This window comes from Hyaena hyaena, unplaced genomic scaffold (assembly GCF_003009895.1).
Source record: "Hyaena hyaena isolate Hyena2069 unplaced genomic scaffold, ASM300989v1 scaffold_804, whole genome shotgun sequence".
NCBI lineage: Eukaryota > Metazoa > Chordata > Mammalia > Carnivora > Hyaenidae > Hyaena > Hyaena hyaena.
Window position 1 is genome coordinate 17,258 of NW_024081436.1, and position 21,585 is coordinate 38,842.

At 34.1% G+C, this 21,585-nt stretch overlaps 1 protein-coding gene across 1 annotated transcript in view; it reads right to left on the bottom strand.

The window, feature by feature from the left end:
• Positions 1 to 3,547: 3,547 nt before the first annotated feature.
• NEK1 (NIMA related kinase 1) overlaps positions 3,548 to 21,585 on the bottom strand; it is a 200,676-nt gene continuing 182,638 nt past the window's right edge. Inside the window, exons 30-35 of the mRNA XM_039219207.1 lie at positions 18,064 to 18,152; positions 16,930 to 17,177; positions 8,808 to 8,959; positions 5,859 to 6,067; positions 4,256 to 4,386; positions 3,548 to 3,709 (exon numbers count right to left, since the gene is read on the bottom strand). Of these exons, the coding sequence (XP_039075138.1) occupies positions 3,548 to 3,709; positions 4,256 to 4,386; positions 5,859 to 6,067; positions 8,808 to 8,959; positions 16,930 to 17,177; positions 18,064 to 18,152 (991 nt within the window). The remainder of the gene's footprint in view (positions 3,710 to 4,255; positions 4,387 to 5,858; positions 6,068 to 8,807; positions 8,960 to 16,929; positions 17,178 to 18,063; positions 18,153 to 21,585) is intronic.

The following is a 21,585-nucleotide window of genomic DNA, read 5'->3' on the forward strand; positions in this document are numbered from 1 at the left end:
ACAAAAGCAAAAAATAAACTATTAGGACCATACCAAAATAAAAAGCTTTTGCATAGTAAATGACACCATCAACTAAACAAAAAGGTGACCTATTGAATAGAAGATATTTGCAAATTACAGATCTGCTAAGGGGTTAATACCCAAAATATAAAAACAACTTATGCAACTCCACATGAAAAAAGCAAACAATCCAATTTAAAAATGGGCAGAAGACCTAAACAAACATTTTTCCGAAGAAGACATACAGATGGCTGACAGGCACATGAAAAGATGCTGAATATCACTAGTCATCAGAGAAATGCAAATGAGAACCACAATGAGATATTACTTTCCATACATCTGAATAGCGAGTATCAAAAAAAAAAAAAAAAGAGGAAATAACAAGCGTTGGTGAGGGTATGGAGAAAAAGGAGGGCATGGAGAAAAGGGAGCTCTTGTACACTCTCGGTGGAAAGTAAACTGGTATAGCCACTGTGGAAAACAGTAATGGAGGTTCCTCAAAAACTTAGAAATGCCAAATGATCCAATAATTCCAGTAATAGGTTTTACCCAAAGAAAATGAAAATGCTAATTTGAAAATATTTATGCATCCCTATGTTTACTGCAGTATTACTAACAATAGCCCAGATATGGAAGCAACCTAAGTGTCTTCTGATATATGAATAGATAAAGAATATGTGGTGTGTGTGTATGTGTGTTCACGAGTGTGAGCACGCGCACGCACACACACACACACACACACACACACAATGGAATATCACACTGTCATAAAAAAGGATGAAGACTGTGCCTTCTGTGACAACATAGATGGACCGACAGGTATTCTGCTAAGTAAAATAAGTTAGACTGAGAAAGAGGAATGTCATAGGATTTCACTCATATGTAGAATCTAAAACAAACAAAACAAATGGGGGCGCCTGGGTGGCTCAGTCAGTTAAGTGTCTGACTTCGACTCAGGTCATGATCTCACGGTTCGTGGGTTTGAGCCCTGCACTAGGCTCTGTGCTGACAGCCCAGAGCCTGGAGCTTGCTTCAGATTTTGTGTCTCCCTCTCTCTCTTTGCCCCTTCCCTGCTCATGCTCTCTCTCTTTCTCTCTCTCTCAAAACCCTAAATAAGCATTTAAAATTTTTTTAAAAAGATGAATAAAGACACAAAAAGCAGAAGCAGATTTATAAATACAACTGATGGTTGCCAAAGAAGGTGGCAGGGGTTGGGAGGATAGGCAAAATGGCAAAGAGGAGTGGGAAGTACAGGCTTCCAGTTATTAAATAAAGAAATATGGGAAGAAAAGGCACTGTATAAGGAATATAAACATTGATATTGCAGTAGGTTGCCTGGTGACAAAAGGTAGCTATACTTGTGGTTAGCAGAGCATAAAATACAATCTTGCCAAATCTTTATGTTGTACACTTGAAACTAATATAACCCTGTGTTTCAACTATACTCAAATAAAAAAAATTAAAAAGAAAAGAAAGGAGCTCCTTTAAGTTTTTATTGATAGGTTTCACTTCACCACTATAAACAGGACACATTATTTTGTTTTTATCTGTTTGTAATTATTAAGGGGACCAAAGAAAACCATAATGAAGAATATATGCAGCACTAACTACTGGCTTATATTCAGTCCATTACTTGTTGCTAATGGCCTTACTGTTTTCTTGACAGTTATTATTTTGTTAAAGTAAGAATACTAATGAAGACACAGTGGTTTTTGAAGTTGTATGGTAAGAATACTCACTGTACCTTAAGATTTTCTAGTTTTAACAATTAGTATTAGAGTTTTTTTTTTTTTTTAAATGTTTTATTTATTTCTAGGAGAGAGAGAGAGAGAGACAGCGTGAGCAGGGGAGGGTCAGAGAGAGAGGGAGTCACAGACTGAAACAGGCTCCAGGCTCTGAGCTGGCAGTCAGCACAGAGCCCGACGCGGGGCTCGAACCCACGAACTGCGAGATCATGACCTAAGCGAAAGTCGGACGCTTAACTGACTAAGCCACCCAGGCGCCCCAATATTAGAGTTTTAAAAAGATTTTTGCTCTCATTTAACCACTTCAAAAAAACTTTTTTTTTTTGCTGAGCTTTTTGGCAATATAAATAAGTCTATAACTTAAATTAGTGAAGTTGCTCCCCAAATAAAAAACATTCTTGAATTTGATTTTAAGAAAACTTAATTTTTCATGAGTCATAATATCAGATTTTTTTTATCTGTCTCTGAAATATCTGAATTGAATATTGATGCTCCATTCCTATGAACATTAACTCCAGGTATTTACCCTCTAAGGCCCAAACACATTGACAGTTTCAAAACAGATATTATTTGTAATCTCAGTACTTTCCAAGTTATCCAGGATACTGGCACCAGATTGAACTTTATAAAACTTCTTCATTCTGTCAGTTTACAAATCTTCACTGATCTCTTCTAGGTACTTTAAACACTTCACACTATCTATTCACAAAGACTACTTTGGGGTTTTTTTTAAGTTTTTATTTAAATTTCAGTTAGTTAGCATACAGTGTAGTATTAGTTTCAGATGTACAATATAGTGATTCAATGCTTCCATACAACAAAGACTATTAACAAAAAGAAGCTTTTGATATGGTGATTTCAACTCTAATATACATTATTTTTCAGTCTGTTTTCTGACAAGTTTTGGTTCTACATTTCTTTCCACTTTTCCCAATCCAAGCTTCCCTTCTCTAATTTCTACAGCACTGAAAAGTACTTTATACTATGTATTCTTATATACAGTTTTACACTTTCATATACTTATGTTTCATCTTCCAAGGAAACTAAACAACATGTAAGCAAAACACTACCCCGTTTAAGGCCAATTAGTAATAAAGTGCTGGGCTACAAGAAGCACTCAGTAAGTACTTTGAAAACAATTCACAGTACATTAGAATGGTGGTCATCCTTTAATAGCAATGGGAACTGAAACTTCAAATAAATTACTTAATGTCACATTACCAGCTTGTCACAGAGTTAGGACTATACCACTGGTCTGGTTCCAAGTCTAGTGCTCTTGACTAAATTTAAGGGGCAATGCCATTTTTAACTTTAATATTTTCCATAAAAGTCTAATATATTTTGAGTGGTTCCATAGGTAAATATTTTCCAAATATAAAAATGGTTTACATTCAAATCACTATAAATGAACTCTACTTACTGTGAATAGAAGAAATTACATTTCATATTACTTAGGAGAAACTGTACATATTGCTGAAGCATGTATGTCTAAAACTTTACTAAAGCATTCTAATTTCTAGAACTGTCCAATAAGGACAGATTTTAAAACATCTTATTCAAATGTTACTTATAAATTAAGTACAGATACGGACCTAAAGGACTTAAATCAATGAAAATATGACAGAATCAGTAAAAGTATGGGACAAGTCAATGAAAATACGATAGAATCAGTAAAAGTATGTGACATGAGCATCTTATAATTGCTCATAAGTACTGGATATGATTCCAATATGGATTTCACCAAAATGCATGTGATTAAAACTCAGCAATTTATACTTGTCATCTCTTTTTTGCACATTTATTTAAAATATAAAGACTGAGGAAATCTTACCTTCTTGATAGGCTCCATCTGCCATGACTAAATGAAGAATCTTGGCATAAAGATGTTCATGTTCACTTCCTAAAATATTCTGAACTATTGTTGAACAAATCTCAATATTTTCATCTTCATCTTCATGAATCGCCTATACCGAATTTCCAAATATAAATTAATATTTGAATATTAACTGTCTATAATTGGAGACTTTTATAATTATTTATAATTATAATTATCACTTGTAATACATTTATTGACCTATAAATTTATTATAAATTTACTGACCTAAAAATATCACTAACATTTCACTAGTAATCTAAAAAGAGCATATTTCTGGGGCGCCTGGGTAGCTTAGTCGGTTAAGCGTCCGACTTTTGCTTAGGTCATGATCTCGCAGTTCGTGGGTTCGAGCCCTGCGTCGGGCTCTGTGCTGACTGCCAGCTCAGAGCCTGGAGCCTGTTTCAGTCTGTGACTCCTCTCTCTCTGACCCTCCCCTGCTCATGCTGTCTCCCTCTCTCTCTCCTAGAAATAAATAAAAAACATTAAAAAAAATAAAATAAAAAGAGCATATTTCAAAGTTAAATTTTTTTTTCTAACTAGGTTTCATGCCTAGCCTGGGGCTTGCACTCATGACCCTGATGCTGAGCCAGCCAGGTGATCCAAAGCTAAATGTTTTAACTGACATTTTACTTACCTTTATTTTCTCATAAACCTGAAAGAATTTTTCAAAGCCTATTTCCTGTTCCAGGTGAAGTCTCAGTTCCTCTAAATGGTTAAAGACGCTATCATATTCACATTCACTAGTAATCTCGCCATCACTGTTATCTAAAATGCAGAAATAAAAAGAAGATATTTTACAACTAAAAAGAATGAATAAAAGAATTCTTACCCTAATAGAGTAAAATAGACCTAACAGACTAAATTGACAAGTGATGTCACTGATACAGACTACTTGTATTTTCAATATAAAGTTTTTGTCATATAATTATTTCCATTTATATAGGAAATCAGTGCATATATTCTCTTAACAAGAATGTTACTTTGGGTTGGGGCACCTGGATGGCTCAGTCAGTTGAGTCCAACTCATGATCTTGACTCAGGTCATGATCTCACGGTTGGTGAGACTGAGCCCTGCCCGGAGCCCTGCATTGGGCTCTGTGCTGATGGTGTGGAGACTGCTGGAGATTCCTTCTCTCCTTCTCTCTTTGCCCCTCTCCTGCTTGTGTGCACATACACATGCTCTTTCTCTCTCTCTCAAAAATAAATAAACTTAAAAAAAAAATGTTACTTTGGGAATCTTTTATAGACATAAACAGTAAACTAGAATAAAACCATTCTAACTGAGTAAAAAATAAAAACAGCATACCCATATGTTCTGTGCTGAGGCAACCTACCCTAACTACCATTTTTAAAAAGTTGACATTAAATATGGGCCCAAACATGAAAAAGCATGCAGGAGGCAGATGATTTATGTTACATATCATAAAACTTTAGTATAGCACTTAGAAAATATAAACGTCATCTATGTTTTATGTCATGTACATGTGCAAGACACTTGGAAATATTCTAGTAAAAGACAAAATTACTGAAGAACTGTTCCTTTTCACATTAGCTCTTCTCAAATAAAAATATAGTTCTTAATTATACAGATTTTCTATGTATCTTGGGGGTAATGCTATGAACAAAGAACAGTTAAAAGAAAAATGTCAAGGTTTTAAAAATTGCTTTTAGTATTAACTCTGCTGGTTAACCACTGTATGTAGAAGCTCTTTGTAAAATATACAGTGCTAAGAAAATTAGGCTATTATCTTTAGTACTAGAAAAATAATTCAAGAAAGATAAGAAAACAATAAAAATGCTTCAAAAACATTTCTTTTTTTAAGTTTATTTATTTTGAGAGAGAGCAATAGAGTGTAAGCTGGGAAGGGGCAGAGAGAGGAAGAGACAGAATCCCAAGCAGGGTCTGCACTGTCAGCACAGAGCCTGATATGGGGCTCGCACTCACGAACCCGTGGGATCATCGCCTGAGCTGAGATTAAGAGTCAGCCACTTAACCAACTGAGCCACCCAAGTGCCCTGATTTAAAACGAATTTCTAAAATTTAATGAGAAAGAAAAGGAACAAATGTATATGGACATTTGTTTGAGAAGAAAAGGAATGAATAAAAGAGACACAAAAGCATACTTCAGTTTTATTTAAAGTTGGAAATGGTTCATATCAGATAACAGAAAAGTATATTCTACTTGAAATAGTTGTATGCACTGAAAAAAGAGAGGCCCATAATCATGACCACGTACCTGAGTGCCATTCTTCATTTAGGGCACTTTCACTGCTGGGATTGTCATCCTCATCTGCTACATCTGTCCCATTTCCAGTCTGCTCTATGTCACTGTTTTTTAAGATGGATTCTTCCTCCTCACTGTATTCTTCTCCAGGTTGTTCCCTAAGTAACTGCTCCATAGAGGCCTGAAGCTCTTGTAAATCTGTGTCCGTTTCTTCAAATACACTGAAATTTTAAAAAATTAAACTAAGCATTACCAAAATGTTACCTGATTTTGAAATTTTTCTTCAATTCAATCTACATGTATTCCTTTCTACTTAAAAGTTTTAATAGTGGACAGAAAGAAATCTGAAAAAACCTACATAGTTTTTAACAAAGTAAATGAGGACTGATACAATTATAAAATATAACACATAAAATATATTCTGGAATACATAAGCCAGAAGATGACTTATGTGACCCTGAGTGCCAAAAGAGAATCATAAAACTATCAACATTATTCATTGCTTAAATTTTGAAAGAATGGTTCACTATTTTTTTAAAAGGCCAGGCTAAGGAAATTTTTCACTTGCTTTCAAAAAAAATAATATTCAAATATGTTTCTTCTATGTAATTTTGAAAAGTCAGCAAAATCTTCATGAGGATGTATAATGGAAGTATCCTATATGAATAGGCTTTTCATATAAACATTCATTAGACATTTGAACTTTTAGAAATGGAAATACTTAAGAGAATTTTACATTCAGGGTAATAGGATGATCTAGTGAATAAAAACAGCCACTGGAAATCTTATCTTTAGATGCTTATTCTTGAAAACATTTCTAAAATACATAGCAAGTGAACTTTACTGCATAATTAGAATATATTAAACATAATAATCTTCACTAGATTATCTTGTTTCCAAGGCATTGCTCAGGATATTAACTGTATTTTCATAGAATTAAAGATGCTGGAATTAATTAATTTAGGCCAATAATACCTTACATTTATATAGTAACTTAGTGTATTAAGCAGTTTTATTCTATTACTAAAATTTTATCTACACGTAACTCACTTTATAGACATGAAAACTGAAATCAAAGTGTTTAAATGTTTTGGTCAAGGCTACACAGTCAATAGTACAGAAAGGACTGAAATCTCACTACTTCTATAATACCCCCAAAATGAACTCACTGACTTTATTTCTCTTATGATTTGCCTCTTTCTTTTAAAGCGGCATGCAATGGGAAAAGTCTGCATATTAAGAGTTAATTGAGGTTTTAGATGTATGAAATCTTCTGAAAAAGATTATGTACCTCCCCTGAGGATTTCATCCATTAGAAAAGCTGATTAAGGCCTTTCTCTAAGTTTAGACTCCAATCAAATAAACAAGTATTTACTGAAGAGTAAATATATATGGTATTATGCAAGATCTTAAATAAATCTTCCATTAATGGTAAAAGAAAATAATCTTTTAATGTAAAAATATCTTTACTTTGTATTCATGTGTATGAACTTCTACACTTTGTAGCAGGTGTAGAAAAGCATAGCATCTATTTAGTGAGAAAGAGAGTATGTCTAATCTTTTGGATCATCCTACTAGTAGCATTTAACTTAATATTTAATTACAAGACTAACTAGCATGCACATCCACTATGTACCATTGTAACAATGACTAAACATTAATGTGTTGATTAAATCTTCCAGTGGACAGCCTGGAGGAATTGGTGCCCTCCACAGATGGTATCAAAAGTCAGTGAGGCTGCTAAGCCTGCCATTATAACAAGAGTGTAAGACTAACATCTTTTTTGAAAGAAGCGCTCAAAGAATTATCTTATATGTAGTTTTAAATGTGGCCCTGAATTCACTTTTTAGATTTTCTTATAATATGACCTTGGGCGAAGTTTGAACAACAACAACAAAAATTTTTTTTTTCCAAGGAAAACATTAAGTGAAATTTCCTGGTATGGACTAAAACTTAATATTAAGAATAGCTTGGGTTTCAAATTTTTACTTTATTTTTTTAACTTGGTTTTCAAAATTTTAAATTAATATTAAAAGTTTCTAACTTAAATTTTAAAATAAAATTCTATCATCAACTAGTACTTAAAAGAACACAAGCCACAAACAAGCTATTTTTGCAGTCAGATAAAAACTGGTGATTTTAGGGACAGCTGGATGGCTCAGTTCAGTTGGTTGGGCAACCGACTTGGTTTCTATTCAGATCCTGATATCATGGTTTTTGAGATCGAGGCTCTGCACTGACAGTGCAGAGTAACATGATAGTAACATGAGAGGGCTTACTTGTTTCAAAGAAGGTGGAAAAGGATTACTTTCTAAGGCGCTAATCAGTTCCCACAGTTCTCAGAAGTATTGGTTAAATTTCCCTCCTGGATTCTAGATTCCCCATGAATCATGAAAAAAGGAATTTTGGGAAAGCAATGAAGTGTATGTGAACATACATATGCAAACAAAACAACTAGTCTACCTGCTAACTCTTCACTGCCATAGTTTTGAAATCACACATGGCAGGAGAGAGAGAGAGAGGCTTTCTGGTCTTTTCTCTGAGGAGCTGTAGAAGAGTACATACTTCACAATTTTCCACGGCAATCTTTGTATCATGTGGTGTTAAACTATTAAATAGTCATCATCCTGCTAATATTCATCCACTTAAACCATATTTATTACATGTGTACCATGGACAAGTCAAGGTCCTAGATGTTCAGTAGTGAATAAGACAGAGTGCACACATAGAAACTATTTTCTTATATTCTTCAAAGTGAGAGGAAATCATTAATATTACTTAGAGGCAAATATACATATCAAAACTTGCATGACTGTACTTTAAAAATGCTGTAAAAAGGTAAGTAGTGAAAACATCAGTTACAGATCATTTATAAAAACTGTCTAGGTGAGTTACATCTCTAGAACTCCTATAAACTCAAAAATTCTATTAGTGCTAGTATGTTAATGATGTCATGCTCACATGTCTTCAGAATCAGAAGGTCCTTCTTTAATATGCTCATCTTCAATTTCATCTATTTCAAGATTGTCTTGACAAACATCTCCTACAGTGGGAACATCCATCAGTGTCCTGAACAATTTTGAGAGATCTGGAAGTGAGCATGTCCTCAACATCTAAAAAAGTTAACAGATTTCTTAGTAGAAGTAAGATCATTAGAAAAATGAGATAAAAAAATTAGAAAGTTAGAGCTAATACTAATTTTTTATTTTATATCATATATTTAGAGCTAGAAGCTCTAAAGGTGACTTGTCCAAGATTAGAACCTAATTTTCTTGAATTTCAGCTCTGTAGTTTTTCAGCGAGGAAACTAAACTTTCAAGTTATGCCTGGGTTTCGACATAAAGGGATTCATAAGTCATCATTAAAAGGCAGGGAGAAGGGTTTAGTTGGAGATGCCCAGGGAATGGAATTAGAAATCTGTCAGAACTGCTCATTCAGGGCCTGTATTGTCCCTCTTTTACTGTATCTCTGCTAAGTCTTCCTCTCACACTTTCCTATGGCCAATTCTCCCCATATATCTTTCCCAAATCCTGGACTGAGTTACTCTGAAGCTTGGCAAAGCACCATCACACATAAATGGTGGCCCTTCGTATCATTTATCCTAGGAGCTGCTGGCTAGGCCACACTGGTTAAATAAGGACTTCATATTGGGGAGAAAAAAAAAAGCCTAATATCACTTGCCTGAACAAGGACTGTAAATGGAGCCTTTCCTACATGAAGACAAGGCTGAAAAGACAGGTACTTGATTTTCATAATGAGAATCATGTGAAATCAGATGAGCAGAAACTGACTTAAGAAAACACTTCATGCACAGCTGAAGTGTTTAAAATTTGAATTTGTTTGGATAAGACCAGGAATAATAGAAATAGCCTCTGTCCACCAACCTATCAGCAGTTAGAATGTGATGGGTAGAACAATGAAACAAATTATCTATCTCTCTCTATCTCTCTCTCTATCTATCTAAAGTCTCAGAATTGGGTTAATTGGGTTATAAACCTAAAGGAATCTGTGAGATTTGAAATAGAACTCCTAAAGCCCTGGTAAGAATCCTACACCAGATTGGAAACTGTGAAGAAAATACAATGTTTAGCATATTAATGAAAATTTATATACTTTGCCAATTTTATGGGTACAATCTGTTTTTGAGAAAAAAGGATAGATTTCCATTATTTGAACATAATTTACATATTACAGCACTTGAAAAAAATGGTTATGAACTACAAGACTGTGAAGATACATTGCTTGTCAGAGCACTTAATAATGGTACTGAAAATATTTTTTTCTGAATCTCCCAATGTCAGCAGAATTTATGCCTGAATTCCTTATCATTTTAATGGTTTGAACCATGTATATTATAAACGAGCAGTACGCAAAATATGCATATGGTAACAGTTTCTCTGGACAGATACTAATCAATAAGAATAAACAGCATATATGCATTATATACCCAAATTCAAGGCACTCTACATAAAGATGCAATATTTTTTAGGTTGAGATAAATTTTAACTCTGGTAAAATAACCCCAATTCTAGTTTATTCCTTTCACTAGTTAAAGTAATTTTCCCAACATGGTAGCTTGGGTGGCTCAACTGGTTAAGCGTCTGACTTCAGCTCAGGTCAAGATCTCCTGGTTCATAGGTTCAAGCCCTGCGCTGGGCTCTCTCTGTGCTGACAGCTCAAAGCCTGGAGCCTGTCTTGGATTCTCTGTCTCCCTCTTTCTCTGCCCCTCCCCCAATCACGCTGTCTCTCTTTCAAAAATAAACATTAAAAATTTTCCTAACTTAATGTAAAATAATACAGTTAGAAAGAAATTTCAAAATGTATGTAATTTGCAACTTTGCTTTTGGAATAAGTCTATGTACCCTCAATCCAACAGCTTATTTGTCCTACACTGAAAACCCTTTATGTTCACAGTCTTCTTTGACAGGTTTTTTAGATGTTTTTGTTGTTGGTTAAGTTCCTTTCTTCTCAAAAATTAAGAGAACCACATAAGACAGTGAATAAATTAAGTACTAAATGTATTAATAACTTCACATGAAATTCTACTTAAAAGAATTCGTCAAGTCACAGTTTCATCTCTAGTATTTTTAAAATAAAATTATGAATTAGCAATATTCTGGTTATAGTACAAAATGGATTATAATGAACATATTTATTTAGCTTCTGCTTACTACAATTAAACTGTTTTGTAGCCCTAAAAATAACTTCTACAAATATATCCTCACTTCAACCCATAAACCAAGTGAAAAGTGGTTCTAAAACATTAAAAAATTAACATTTAGCAAAGGCAAAAATTATAGACATTATCTAAGAATTGCTATTTTAGCAAATTAAAACAAGACATTTAAGACACATATGCTATTGACGAATTATACATTAATATTTCCCCCAACTCTGCACTTGCTATAACAAGTAAAGAAATTTTCAAGTTTTTTATAGAGATCAGTTTTCCACTCCACTCCCCAGATGAAAAAACTATCAGTGGAACACATCTGGTTTCTCTCCATCCTGTATTCATCATCCTCTAAAGTGAGGGAGGTCTAAAGGTAAGGACAAATAATTATTTTATTTGGTAACCTAGATTGTGTTCTCATATAAGTGATATCATGAGAAGATCACATCTTGAGATGATTTCATTTTGAACTATACAAACATACCTTACCCGATAAATCAAGTCACTCTATTATAACTACCTTAAGAAAGCTGCATTTACACTGTCGTTGTCAGAAAGAATACAACCCAGAAGACAATAAATACAATTCTAGACCTAGTAGAAATGCTTTTTCAAAATGAAAGTGAAATAAAAAGGTTTTTAAATAAACAAAAGCTGAAAAAAAATTCATCACCAACCGGGCTGGACAAGAACGTTAAAGGGGTTCTTAAAAGTGGCAGAAGTAATACCAGATAGAAACCTGAATTCTACACAAAGTAATGAAGAATGTCCGAAATGGTAAATATATAAAGACTCTCAACTTTTACTTTCTGTAAAAGATAACTGAATGTTTAAAGCAACAATGATAAAAATTTATTGTGGTGTTTATAACATATGGACATAATATATATGACAACAATGCCAAAAGACAAGAGAGTGGAAAGGGAAGTACACTGTTAAATATGCTAAATAAATACTGTTCTTGTTAAAAAATTTTTAATGTTTATTTATTTTTGATAGAACACAAGAGAGGGGAGGAGAAGAGAGAGAGGGAGACACAGAATCTGAGGCAGGCTCCAGGCTCTGAGCTGTCAGCACAGAGCCCCAACGCAGGGCTTGAACCCACAGACCATGAGATCATGACCTGAGCTGAAGTCGGTCGCTCAACTGATGGAGCCATCTGGGCGCTCCAATACTGTTCTTATGTTATATGTTAAGTGGTATATTAAAGGAAGATTGTAAAAAGCTACAACTGTATCTTGAAAATTGAGAATTACAATTAAATTTTTGAAAAAGTCTAATTTTATATGCAAATAGTAGAGATTAAATAAAATGCTAAAAATACTCATTCCAAAAGAAGGGAAAATAAAAGTAAATAGGAGCAGAAAAAGTGATAAGACAAATAGAAAACAAATAGCAAAATGGTAGGTTTAAACTTAATCATTATCAATAATATATAAAAATTACATAAAAAGTAAATTGTCTGATCACTTTAAATAAAAGAGATTGTCAGGCTGGTTAAGAAGCAAGACTTGACAAGATGAGAGGTACAAAAAATCCACTTTCCATATAAAATCAGTGTGATTAAAAGTAAAGGGTGTAAAATATATGTACCTCATAGACACTATCATCAGAAGGCTGGAATGGCTATATTAAAACTGGACAAAACAGATTTCAGAAGAAAGTGATATGACCAAGAGTAAAGAGTCATTTCATAATGATTAAAGAGGTCAATTTATCAAGACTATATAAAGATTATTAACTTGCATTCAATTGACTGGAAATTTTAATACTTTTTTCTCAGTAATTGATAGATAAGTAGAAAGGCAATTAGTAAGGACACAGAAGATGAACACCACTATCAAACAAAAAGGGACACTTCATAATAAACCTATCAATTCATTCAGAAGACAGCAATACTAAATTTTTATTCACTCAATATCAAAGTTTCAAAACACATGGAACAAAAATAGACACAAATGAAAAGACAGATAATTATCTAAGTATAGTTTTTTCCATTTTTTCTCATCAAATGATGTAACTAGACAAAATAGAAAAAAATAATAAAAATAAAGAAGACTTGAACAACACTAACAACCAATTTGACTTAATTCATGACACAAAACATTTCACATGATGATAGAATACACACTGTTTTACAGAGATCTGTTAGAGGAGAAGCCACCAGTAAAGGAAACTAAAGGGTGACTCATGAGTGCAGAGGAAAATATGATATAAAGGAAGCCAAGATATAAAAATGATTTTAAAAATGAAGTGTATATCACTTCATGATATGAAAATGAAAGTATATCACTTTCTCTGTTAGAGAAAAAAGTCAAGAAAGGTAAGAGGAAAAGATATGGGGAATTTGGCAATATACTAGTAATTGATTTGACAAGAGCAGTCTTAGTGGAGGAGTGGGATGAAAATCATATTGGAATATATTTGGAAGCGAAGACTGCAAAGATACAACATATTGAAGATGTCTGGTTGTAAAAGGGAACAGAGAAAAGAGGTGGTGGCTGGAGAAGGACATGTTATCAAAAGAAGTTTGCTAATTACGATGGACTTACTAAATAAGTATGCTGAGGAAACGATCTACTATAGAGGAAAAAGTTGATGATACAAGAGTGACCAAAGTAAGAGAGTTAATCCTTAAGAAGGTGAGAGACGTTAGAATTCAAAGTACAAGGAGGATTTCCTTTAATAAAAGAAAAAAAAAAAGGGGGTTGTCTGGGTGGCTCAGTTGGTTAAGCATTCATCTCGATCTTCATGATCTCAGGTCATGATCTCGTGATCATCAGACTGAACCCTGCATCAGGCTCCTTGCTGACTGTGGAGCCTGCCTGGGATTCTCTCTGCCTCTCGCCTGCTTGTACACACTTGCTCTTTCTCTCTCAAAAATAAACATTAAAAAAAAAAATAAGTAGCATAGCTTAACATTTTTAAAAAAGACTTTTAACAAAAATCTTTGTTAAGAGCTCAAATTATTCCACTTAGTACACAGATTATCTAAATGCTTAAAAATAAATTTTACCTTTTCTTCACATTTCAAGGTCACCATTATGAACATCAAGTATTTACTATTTTGGCCCAGTGGTGAACTCTTGTGACATCAAAGATTTAAGGGTTAGGGAGGTATGGTCTTCTGTCCTTGCTTTAAATGGCTACAAACTGCTTGGACTTTCTAGGGTTCTTTCTTGCCCTTCCTCTCACAGTCATTCCCCTACACGAAATCTGTTTTGCTGTGCTTACTTCCCAAGCAAGTGCTGCTACAGAACTACTAAGGCTGAGCTAAGGTCATGGAAGAAAATCAAACAATAAAACGTATTATGCAAGGAATGTTAACTTATTTTTTTAAGTTTATTTATATATTTTGAGAGAGAGACAGAGCATGTGAGCTGGGTGAGGGGCAGAGAGATAAGGAGAGAGAGTATCCCAAGCAAGTTCTGCACTGTCAGCACACAGCACGACGTGGGGCCTGAAACTACAAACCATGAGACAGTGACCTGAGCCAGATGCTCAGAGTCATATGCAAGAGTTGGATGCTTAATCGACTGGCTCTCCAGGAATGTTAACTTTATACACAGAATAAGTTATTAAAAATCTCTAGGCTAAAGATAGTTAGCTATACACCTTTACTACAAAGGAAAGTGTATGAATTATATGATAATCCTTCTCTGTTCCATAAGTAGGCCTTACTCTCTAACTCTAAAGATCATAAACTTGCTTTGATAGTTTATATCTTTGAAAGTTTGACTGCTATTAGACAAGTAAGAGAATTTAGCAATCTCTACATTTAAAATAAGATTAAGACAACATTCCACAAAATAAAAACATATCCAACTGGAAAACGAAATTGAAAATATTGAAAATCAAAATGACATATTTAAAAAACAGCCAAGGATAAAAGAATTCAGGTAATTCATTCCTATATACACTTAAATATATAAAAAGTGTCCAACATCAATGGAAAACACAGAAACACAAAATTTTTAAAACACCATCACTCATTCATTAAATATTAAGTGAATGATAACAATTGGTGCTATTTGGAGTACAGACTCTCACAGACTACTGAGACATTATGAGCTATTCTTTTTAATGTTTATTTTATTTTTGAGAGAGAGAGCGAGAGAGAGAGCACGACAGAAAGCATGTGTACAAGTAGCAGAGGGGCAGAAAGAGAGAGGATCCCAAGCAGGCTCCGCGCTGGCAGCACAGAGCCCAATGTGGGGCTCAGACTCATGAACCGTGAGATCATGACCTGAGCCAAAGTCAGAGGCTTAACCGACTGAACCACCCAGGTGCCCTCATTATAAGCTATTTCTTAAAGGGAAATCAGGCAATGTACGACTTTTTGAACTCTACTTACAGAGATTTATTTTATGAAAATAACTGTGGCTATGGTCAAAGATACATGTGTAAGTGGTTAAGGCCCAACAATAAAAATAGATTAGTTAAAACAATAATATATAGCATAGCAGCACAATGGAATTTATGGTCATGAAAGATGATGTGAGAGATTATTTGACAATATGACAAAATGCTATTTTTAAAAAATGCTTATTTATTTATTTTGAGAAAGAGAGAGAGAGCACACATGAGTGGTTAAGGGACAGAGAGAGAGAGAGAGGAAAAGGCAGAATCCCAACCAGGCTTTGTGCTGTCAGTGCAGAGCCCAACACAGAGCTCAATCTCACGGACCTTGAGATCATGACCTGAGCCAAAATCGAGGGTTGGTCACTCAACAGGCTGAGCAATCCAGGTGCCCATGACAAATTGCTATTTTTATAATAATATAGTTTTTTTTTAAATTTTTTAATGTTTTTTAAAATTTCTAGGAGAGAGAGAGAGAGACAGCATGAGCAGGAGAGGGTCATAGAGAGAGGGAGTCACAGAATCCGAAACAGGCTCCAGGCTCTGAGCTGGCAGTCAGCACAGAGCCCGATGCAGGGCTCAAACCCACGAACCGCGAAATCATGACCTAAGCGAAAGTTGGACGCTTAACTGACTAAGCCACCCAGGCGCCCCTATAATAATATAGTTTTTAATAGTAACATTTATAATAATTTTATAATACATGTTAAACAGAAAAGCAGGTTATAAAAATATGCATAATAATCCATTTTGGCAAAAAGTTTCATATATGTAAAAATTATACATATAAAATGTAACATAACAAAATACGTGATTCCTTTATATTTTAAAATGTTCTATAGAGGTAATACTGTAATTTCAAAGTAAGAAAAAATTGGTTACATAATTTCAAAAATAGCAAGTGAGAAAAGATAAGAGGTTTGGAAATCTTTTGCCAGAAAGTACATTTGAGTATCTTATCTCTTAGTCTTTCGACATACAAATTAGGCAAACAGCACTTCTGTCCATTTAAGATATAATGCTTGGGGTGCCTGGATGGCTCAGTCGGTTAAATATCAACTCTTGATTATGGCTCAGGTCATGATCTCACTATCCAGCCGCAAGTTGGGCTCTGGATTGACAGCGTAGAGCATGCTCAGGGTTCTCTCTTTTCCTCTCTCTCTTCCCCTCCCCCATGTGTGTACTTACTCTCTCTCTCTCAAAATAAATAAATAAACTTTAAGAAAAAAGGATATATTGCTTAAGTTTAGTCTCAGACTAAAAATGGAGGTTGGGTTGAGTAGTGAGGAAGGGAGATAGTGTAAAGAGATCTTCTGCTTAAATAAAAGTAGACCCTATAAAAAGAATCCTGAACAGGGAGCCAATGAAATAGGTTTTGTTCTAGCTGTACTCTCAATGGCAGTTTCTTTTTAGAATCCCAGAAGAGAAGATGGAGGCTTTCTGTCGTGTGTGTGTGCTTAAGAGATTAAAACTCAATATTATGGTTTATTAAAGAAAAACAAATAAGAAATGTTATTAAAAAAGATATTTCCGTTTGAGATGCACACTTGCCTTTGGGTTGTTTGCATCAAATAGACCAGTTGAAAGTCCAATCAGCAAGGAACTCTTGTTTTTATTTTTTGGTGGTGAATCAGAGCGAGATCGAAGTGGAAAGGATTCTTCTGGTGAACACAGAATTGACTGAATTTGAGAGACGACATTCAAGTGTTTTGAAAGAACCACTCTTTGAAAAACTGGTTCTGGTTGCACAGACTTATCTACATCACATTTGGAGTGCTGAGAATCATTTATTTCAGGTCCTGTGGTATAAAGGAAAGATTCTGTGATAAGTCTATACTGTACTTAAATAGTTTTACATGATATTGAATAAAGCACAGTATTTTAACATGGATTCTAGCAAAAAAACCCCTGCATGTCTGTCAGGAAAACAAAAACAAAGTATATAGATGATTCTATAGCTTTATAAATAATCTTTGACAGGATATAAGCTTTTATTTTCAGAAAGTGGATTAATTTGCTATATAGTTCCATCAAATGCAAAATATGTAGACACACATTTAAGGAAATGTGAAAACACACTGCTTAGACACTCATATTTAGCTCGTTTATCCTTGTCCCTATAGGTTAGATAGGAAAAATTGTATTTCTCATATTTTAATGAATACTATTATAAACAAAAAGACAATTTACTTAATGTTCTTAGTAGACCAGCTTAATTTTAGCAAGCAATTCTTTTTGTTTCGAACATTCAATAAAATAAGTGGCCAAAAAGTTTTTGTTTTTTTTAATGTTTGCTCATTTTTGAGACAGAGACAGAGCATGAACAGTCATGGGGCAGAGAGAGAGACACACAAAATCCAAAGCAGTTTCCAGGTTCTGAGCTGTCATCAGCAAAGAACCAGACGCGGGGCTCGAACCCACAAGTGATGAGATCGTTACCTGAGTCAAAGTTGGATGTTTAAGCAACTGAGCCACCCAGGTGCCCCTTGGCCAAAAAGTTTTATTGCCCACGTTGCCAAACAACCCAGGCTTATTACTAAGAACCCATTGCTCTAGGACTAGTACATTTTTTAAATGAATGTGGTGATTGACAAGAAATGTTCTCTATTAATACGTTGTCCAAATAAAACAGATTCATGTTAACAACCTTCCAGAAAGTATTTAGTCTAGTACAGTGAGGCTTACTTATATCAACTTCACTAAGGTCGTCCACATTCCTTGGGATTCCATCTTCAGTAACTTCATTTTGCTGAACAATAATCCTATCTTCCAACCTGCCCAGATGGATACATCAGTGGAAATAGAATTTACTAGAAATAAAAGCACTCTTAAATTAAAAAAAAAGAGTACAAGTTCAGCAGCATTCTGTGATCCCTCTTCCAAATATTTTCCTCACGTGTGTGCAGATATACATATTTCTTTCTCATAAGCACACTGTATTTTTACCATATTAAAACCTTCACCAATCACAATCAGTCACAAAAGCCAGCCTCACCACTTCTTGTAACTGTGGTTCCCAAAATGTGGCCTCTAGACATTAGGAACGCACAGAAACGTGTTCAAAATACAAATTCTCAGGGCTTAGCCTGGACCTATAAATAAAAACTGTGGGGGATAAGGCCAATCAATTTATTTTAATAAATACCAAAATAATTCTAATACTTGCTAATGTCTAAGAACCACTACTTTAAGCAATCAAAATGCCCCTTAATAGCGGAGAATATAAAATAATCATGATATACTAATACTATAAAATATCATATAGCTATTAAAAAAAGAAACAGAAATCTATGTGCAATGCTATAAAGAATAATAGTTAATATATTATAAAATAAGCACAGCAATCTGCAGATTGGTTAGTACTAAATGGTGTTAGGTTTCAAAAAATGGTGTGTAGCACAGTACAAAAAAATAGAATGATCTGCAAAGAAATGTTTTAATCCTTGAAGGCAGTGAATTGAGGGGAAAAAGGTAAAGAAGAACTAACAATTTTTATTTCAATACAGCTTGGAATTAAATTCATGTATTTTTTAACAAAAATTTAAAGACTGGAATAATACAGTCCAAATATTTGAAATAAACCCAGAAAAAGATGTTCAACATCACTAACCATCAGGGAAGGGCAAATCAAAACCAAATAAGATAACATCTCATAACAAAGACAGAAGTTAGCTGCACCTACTGTAATCATTTTAAAATATATACAAATCAAACCATCATGCTGTATGCATTAAACTTATACAGTGAAACAGGTCAATTATTTCTCAGTAAAAATGGGAAAAAAGGAATAATTTCAATAAATATGAACTGGTAACCACCCCCAAAAATATATTATCTCATATCTGTTACAGTGGCTATTATCAAAAAGAAGTAAGTGGTGGTAAGGATATGAAAAAAAAGGAATCCTTGTGCACTGTGGGTAAGGATGTAAATGGTACAGCCACTATGAAAAACGGTATGGAGATTTCTCCAAAAATTAAAAATAGAAATATCATACAATCCAGTAATTCTACTACTGAGCATTTATCCAAAGAAAACAAAAACACTAATTCAAAAAGATCTATGTACCCCTATGTTTACTGTAGCATTATTAAAAATAGCCAAGATTTGGAAGCAATCCAAGGGTCCTTTGACAGATGAATGTGTACACGTACACACACACACACACACACACACACACACACACACACACACTAGACAACTACTCAGCCACCAAAAGGAGTGAGATCTTGCCACCTGCAGTAACACAGATAGACATGGAGGGTATTTATGCTCAGTGAAATAAGTAAGAGAGAAAAAGACAAGTACCATATGATTTCACTTATATGTGGAATCTAAAATAAACACAAATGAGTAAAAGATGAAGGAAACATAAAGCAGGAACGGACCTATAAATACAGAGGATAAACTGGTAGTTACCAGAGGGAAGGGAGGTGAGAAAATGGGCAAAAGGGGTGAGAGGTAGTGGGAGGTCCAGCGTTCTAATTATGGAATACATCATGGGATAAAGTCCCAGAATAGAGACACAAGGAATATAGTCAGTAGTATTATTACACTGTTGTATGGTGACAGATAGTAGCTATACTTGTGATAACACAGTATAACCCACAGAGTTGTCAATCACTGTGTCATATACATGAAACTAATGTTAACATTCTGTGTCAACTATATTTCAATAAAAGCAACAACAAAAAACAAAGGCACCAGTAACTTATGTCTGAAAGTTTGGCTTACAGGCAGTTTTTGTTTCCTTAATTCTTTTTAATCCACCTCAAATTTAAATAATTTTTTTACTTTTTCAGTTTTAAATTTTGAAAATTTTTCTAATTTTTGGTTTTCAGTTTTTATTTGTCTAATTACACAAGTAACAGTGTTCTTCATTCAAAATGTAATATTCATTGGTTCCTCAGAAAGTTAAACAGAATTATCATATGCTGCAGCAATTCTACTCCTAGCCATATATAGTCAAAAGAAAATGTGTGTGTAAACAAAAGTTTGTATAAAAATATTAATAAAAGCACTATTTACAACTGTCAAAAGGTAGCAACAATCCTGGAAATGACCCACAATTGCTGAATGGATAAAAATATATGGTATAGTCCATATAACGGACTTTTCTACCATAAAAAGGAATGAAGAAGTGTATATCCTATAAAAAAAATATTTTGAAAATATCTATGGTTAAGTGAAAGAAGCCAAATACAAAAAGCCACATACTGAATGATTCTATGTGAAATATCCAGAACAGGCAAATCCATAGACAGAAGGGAGATTAGTGGTTGTCAAAGGCTGAGGAAAGGTGAAAATTGAAAGCGGCTGCTTAACAGGTGTGTAAGGGTTTCCTTTTGGGGATGAAAACGTTCCGGAACCACATAGTGGTTATGGCGCACAATACTGTGAATGTACTAAATACTATTGAATTATACACTTTAAAATGGCTAAAATGGTAATTTTATGTTATATGAATTTTACTTCAACCAAAAAAAAGAAAAAAAAGTATTGTTCCTTTTAAAATTCCCCTAACTGCTTAAATCCTAGTTGACTTTATTGTTATTAGTTTGGTATATTCTTACCATACTTTTCCTTTAAATTTACATAAAAATAATATAGTGTTAATATAAAGAAATGGTTTTTTATTGAACACTATTTTATTTTATTAATCATTTGATATTTGGGGCATATTTCCATATTAATACAGGACGTTACATCTTAGTCTTTAAAGTACTGTATACTAAATGTAGAATACAGAAACTTCTTTATTTTTAGCAACTTCCTTATTGATTATTTAGACTCTTTCAAATGACTTGTTGACTTTCCCACAATAAACATTCTTGCATATGCCTCCTTGTACTCATGTGTGAGTAATCTTAGAGTAGATACCAAAAAGAAAGGATGTATTTTATATGAAATGCACATTTTATTTATTTAAAAAAAATTTTTTTATAGATTATTTGAGACAGAGAGAGACAGAGCACGAGTGGGGGAGGGGCAGAGAGAGAGGGAGAGACAGAATCCGAATCAGGCTCCAGGCTCTGAGCTGTCAGCATAGAGCCTGACGTGGGGCTCAAACCCACGAACTGAGAGATCGTGCCCTGAGCTGAAGTCGATGCTCAACCAACTGAGCTACCCAGGCGCCCCATGAAATGCACATTTTAAACTAACAAAACTGAGAAATGGATCTCCAAATTGTCTCTCCCAATTCATATT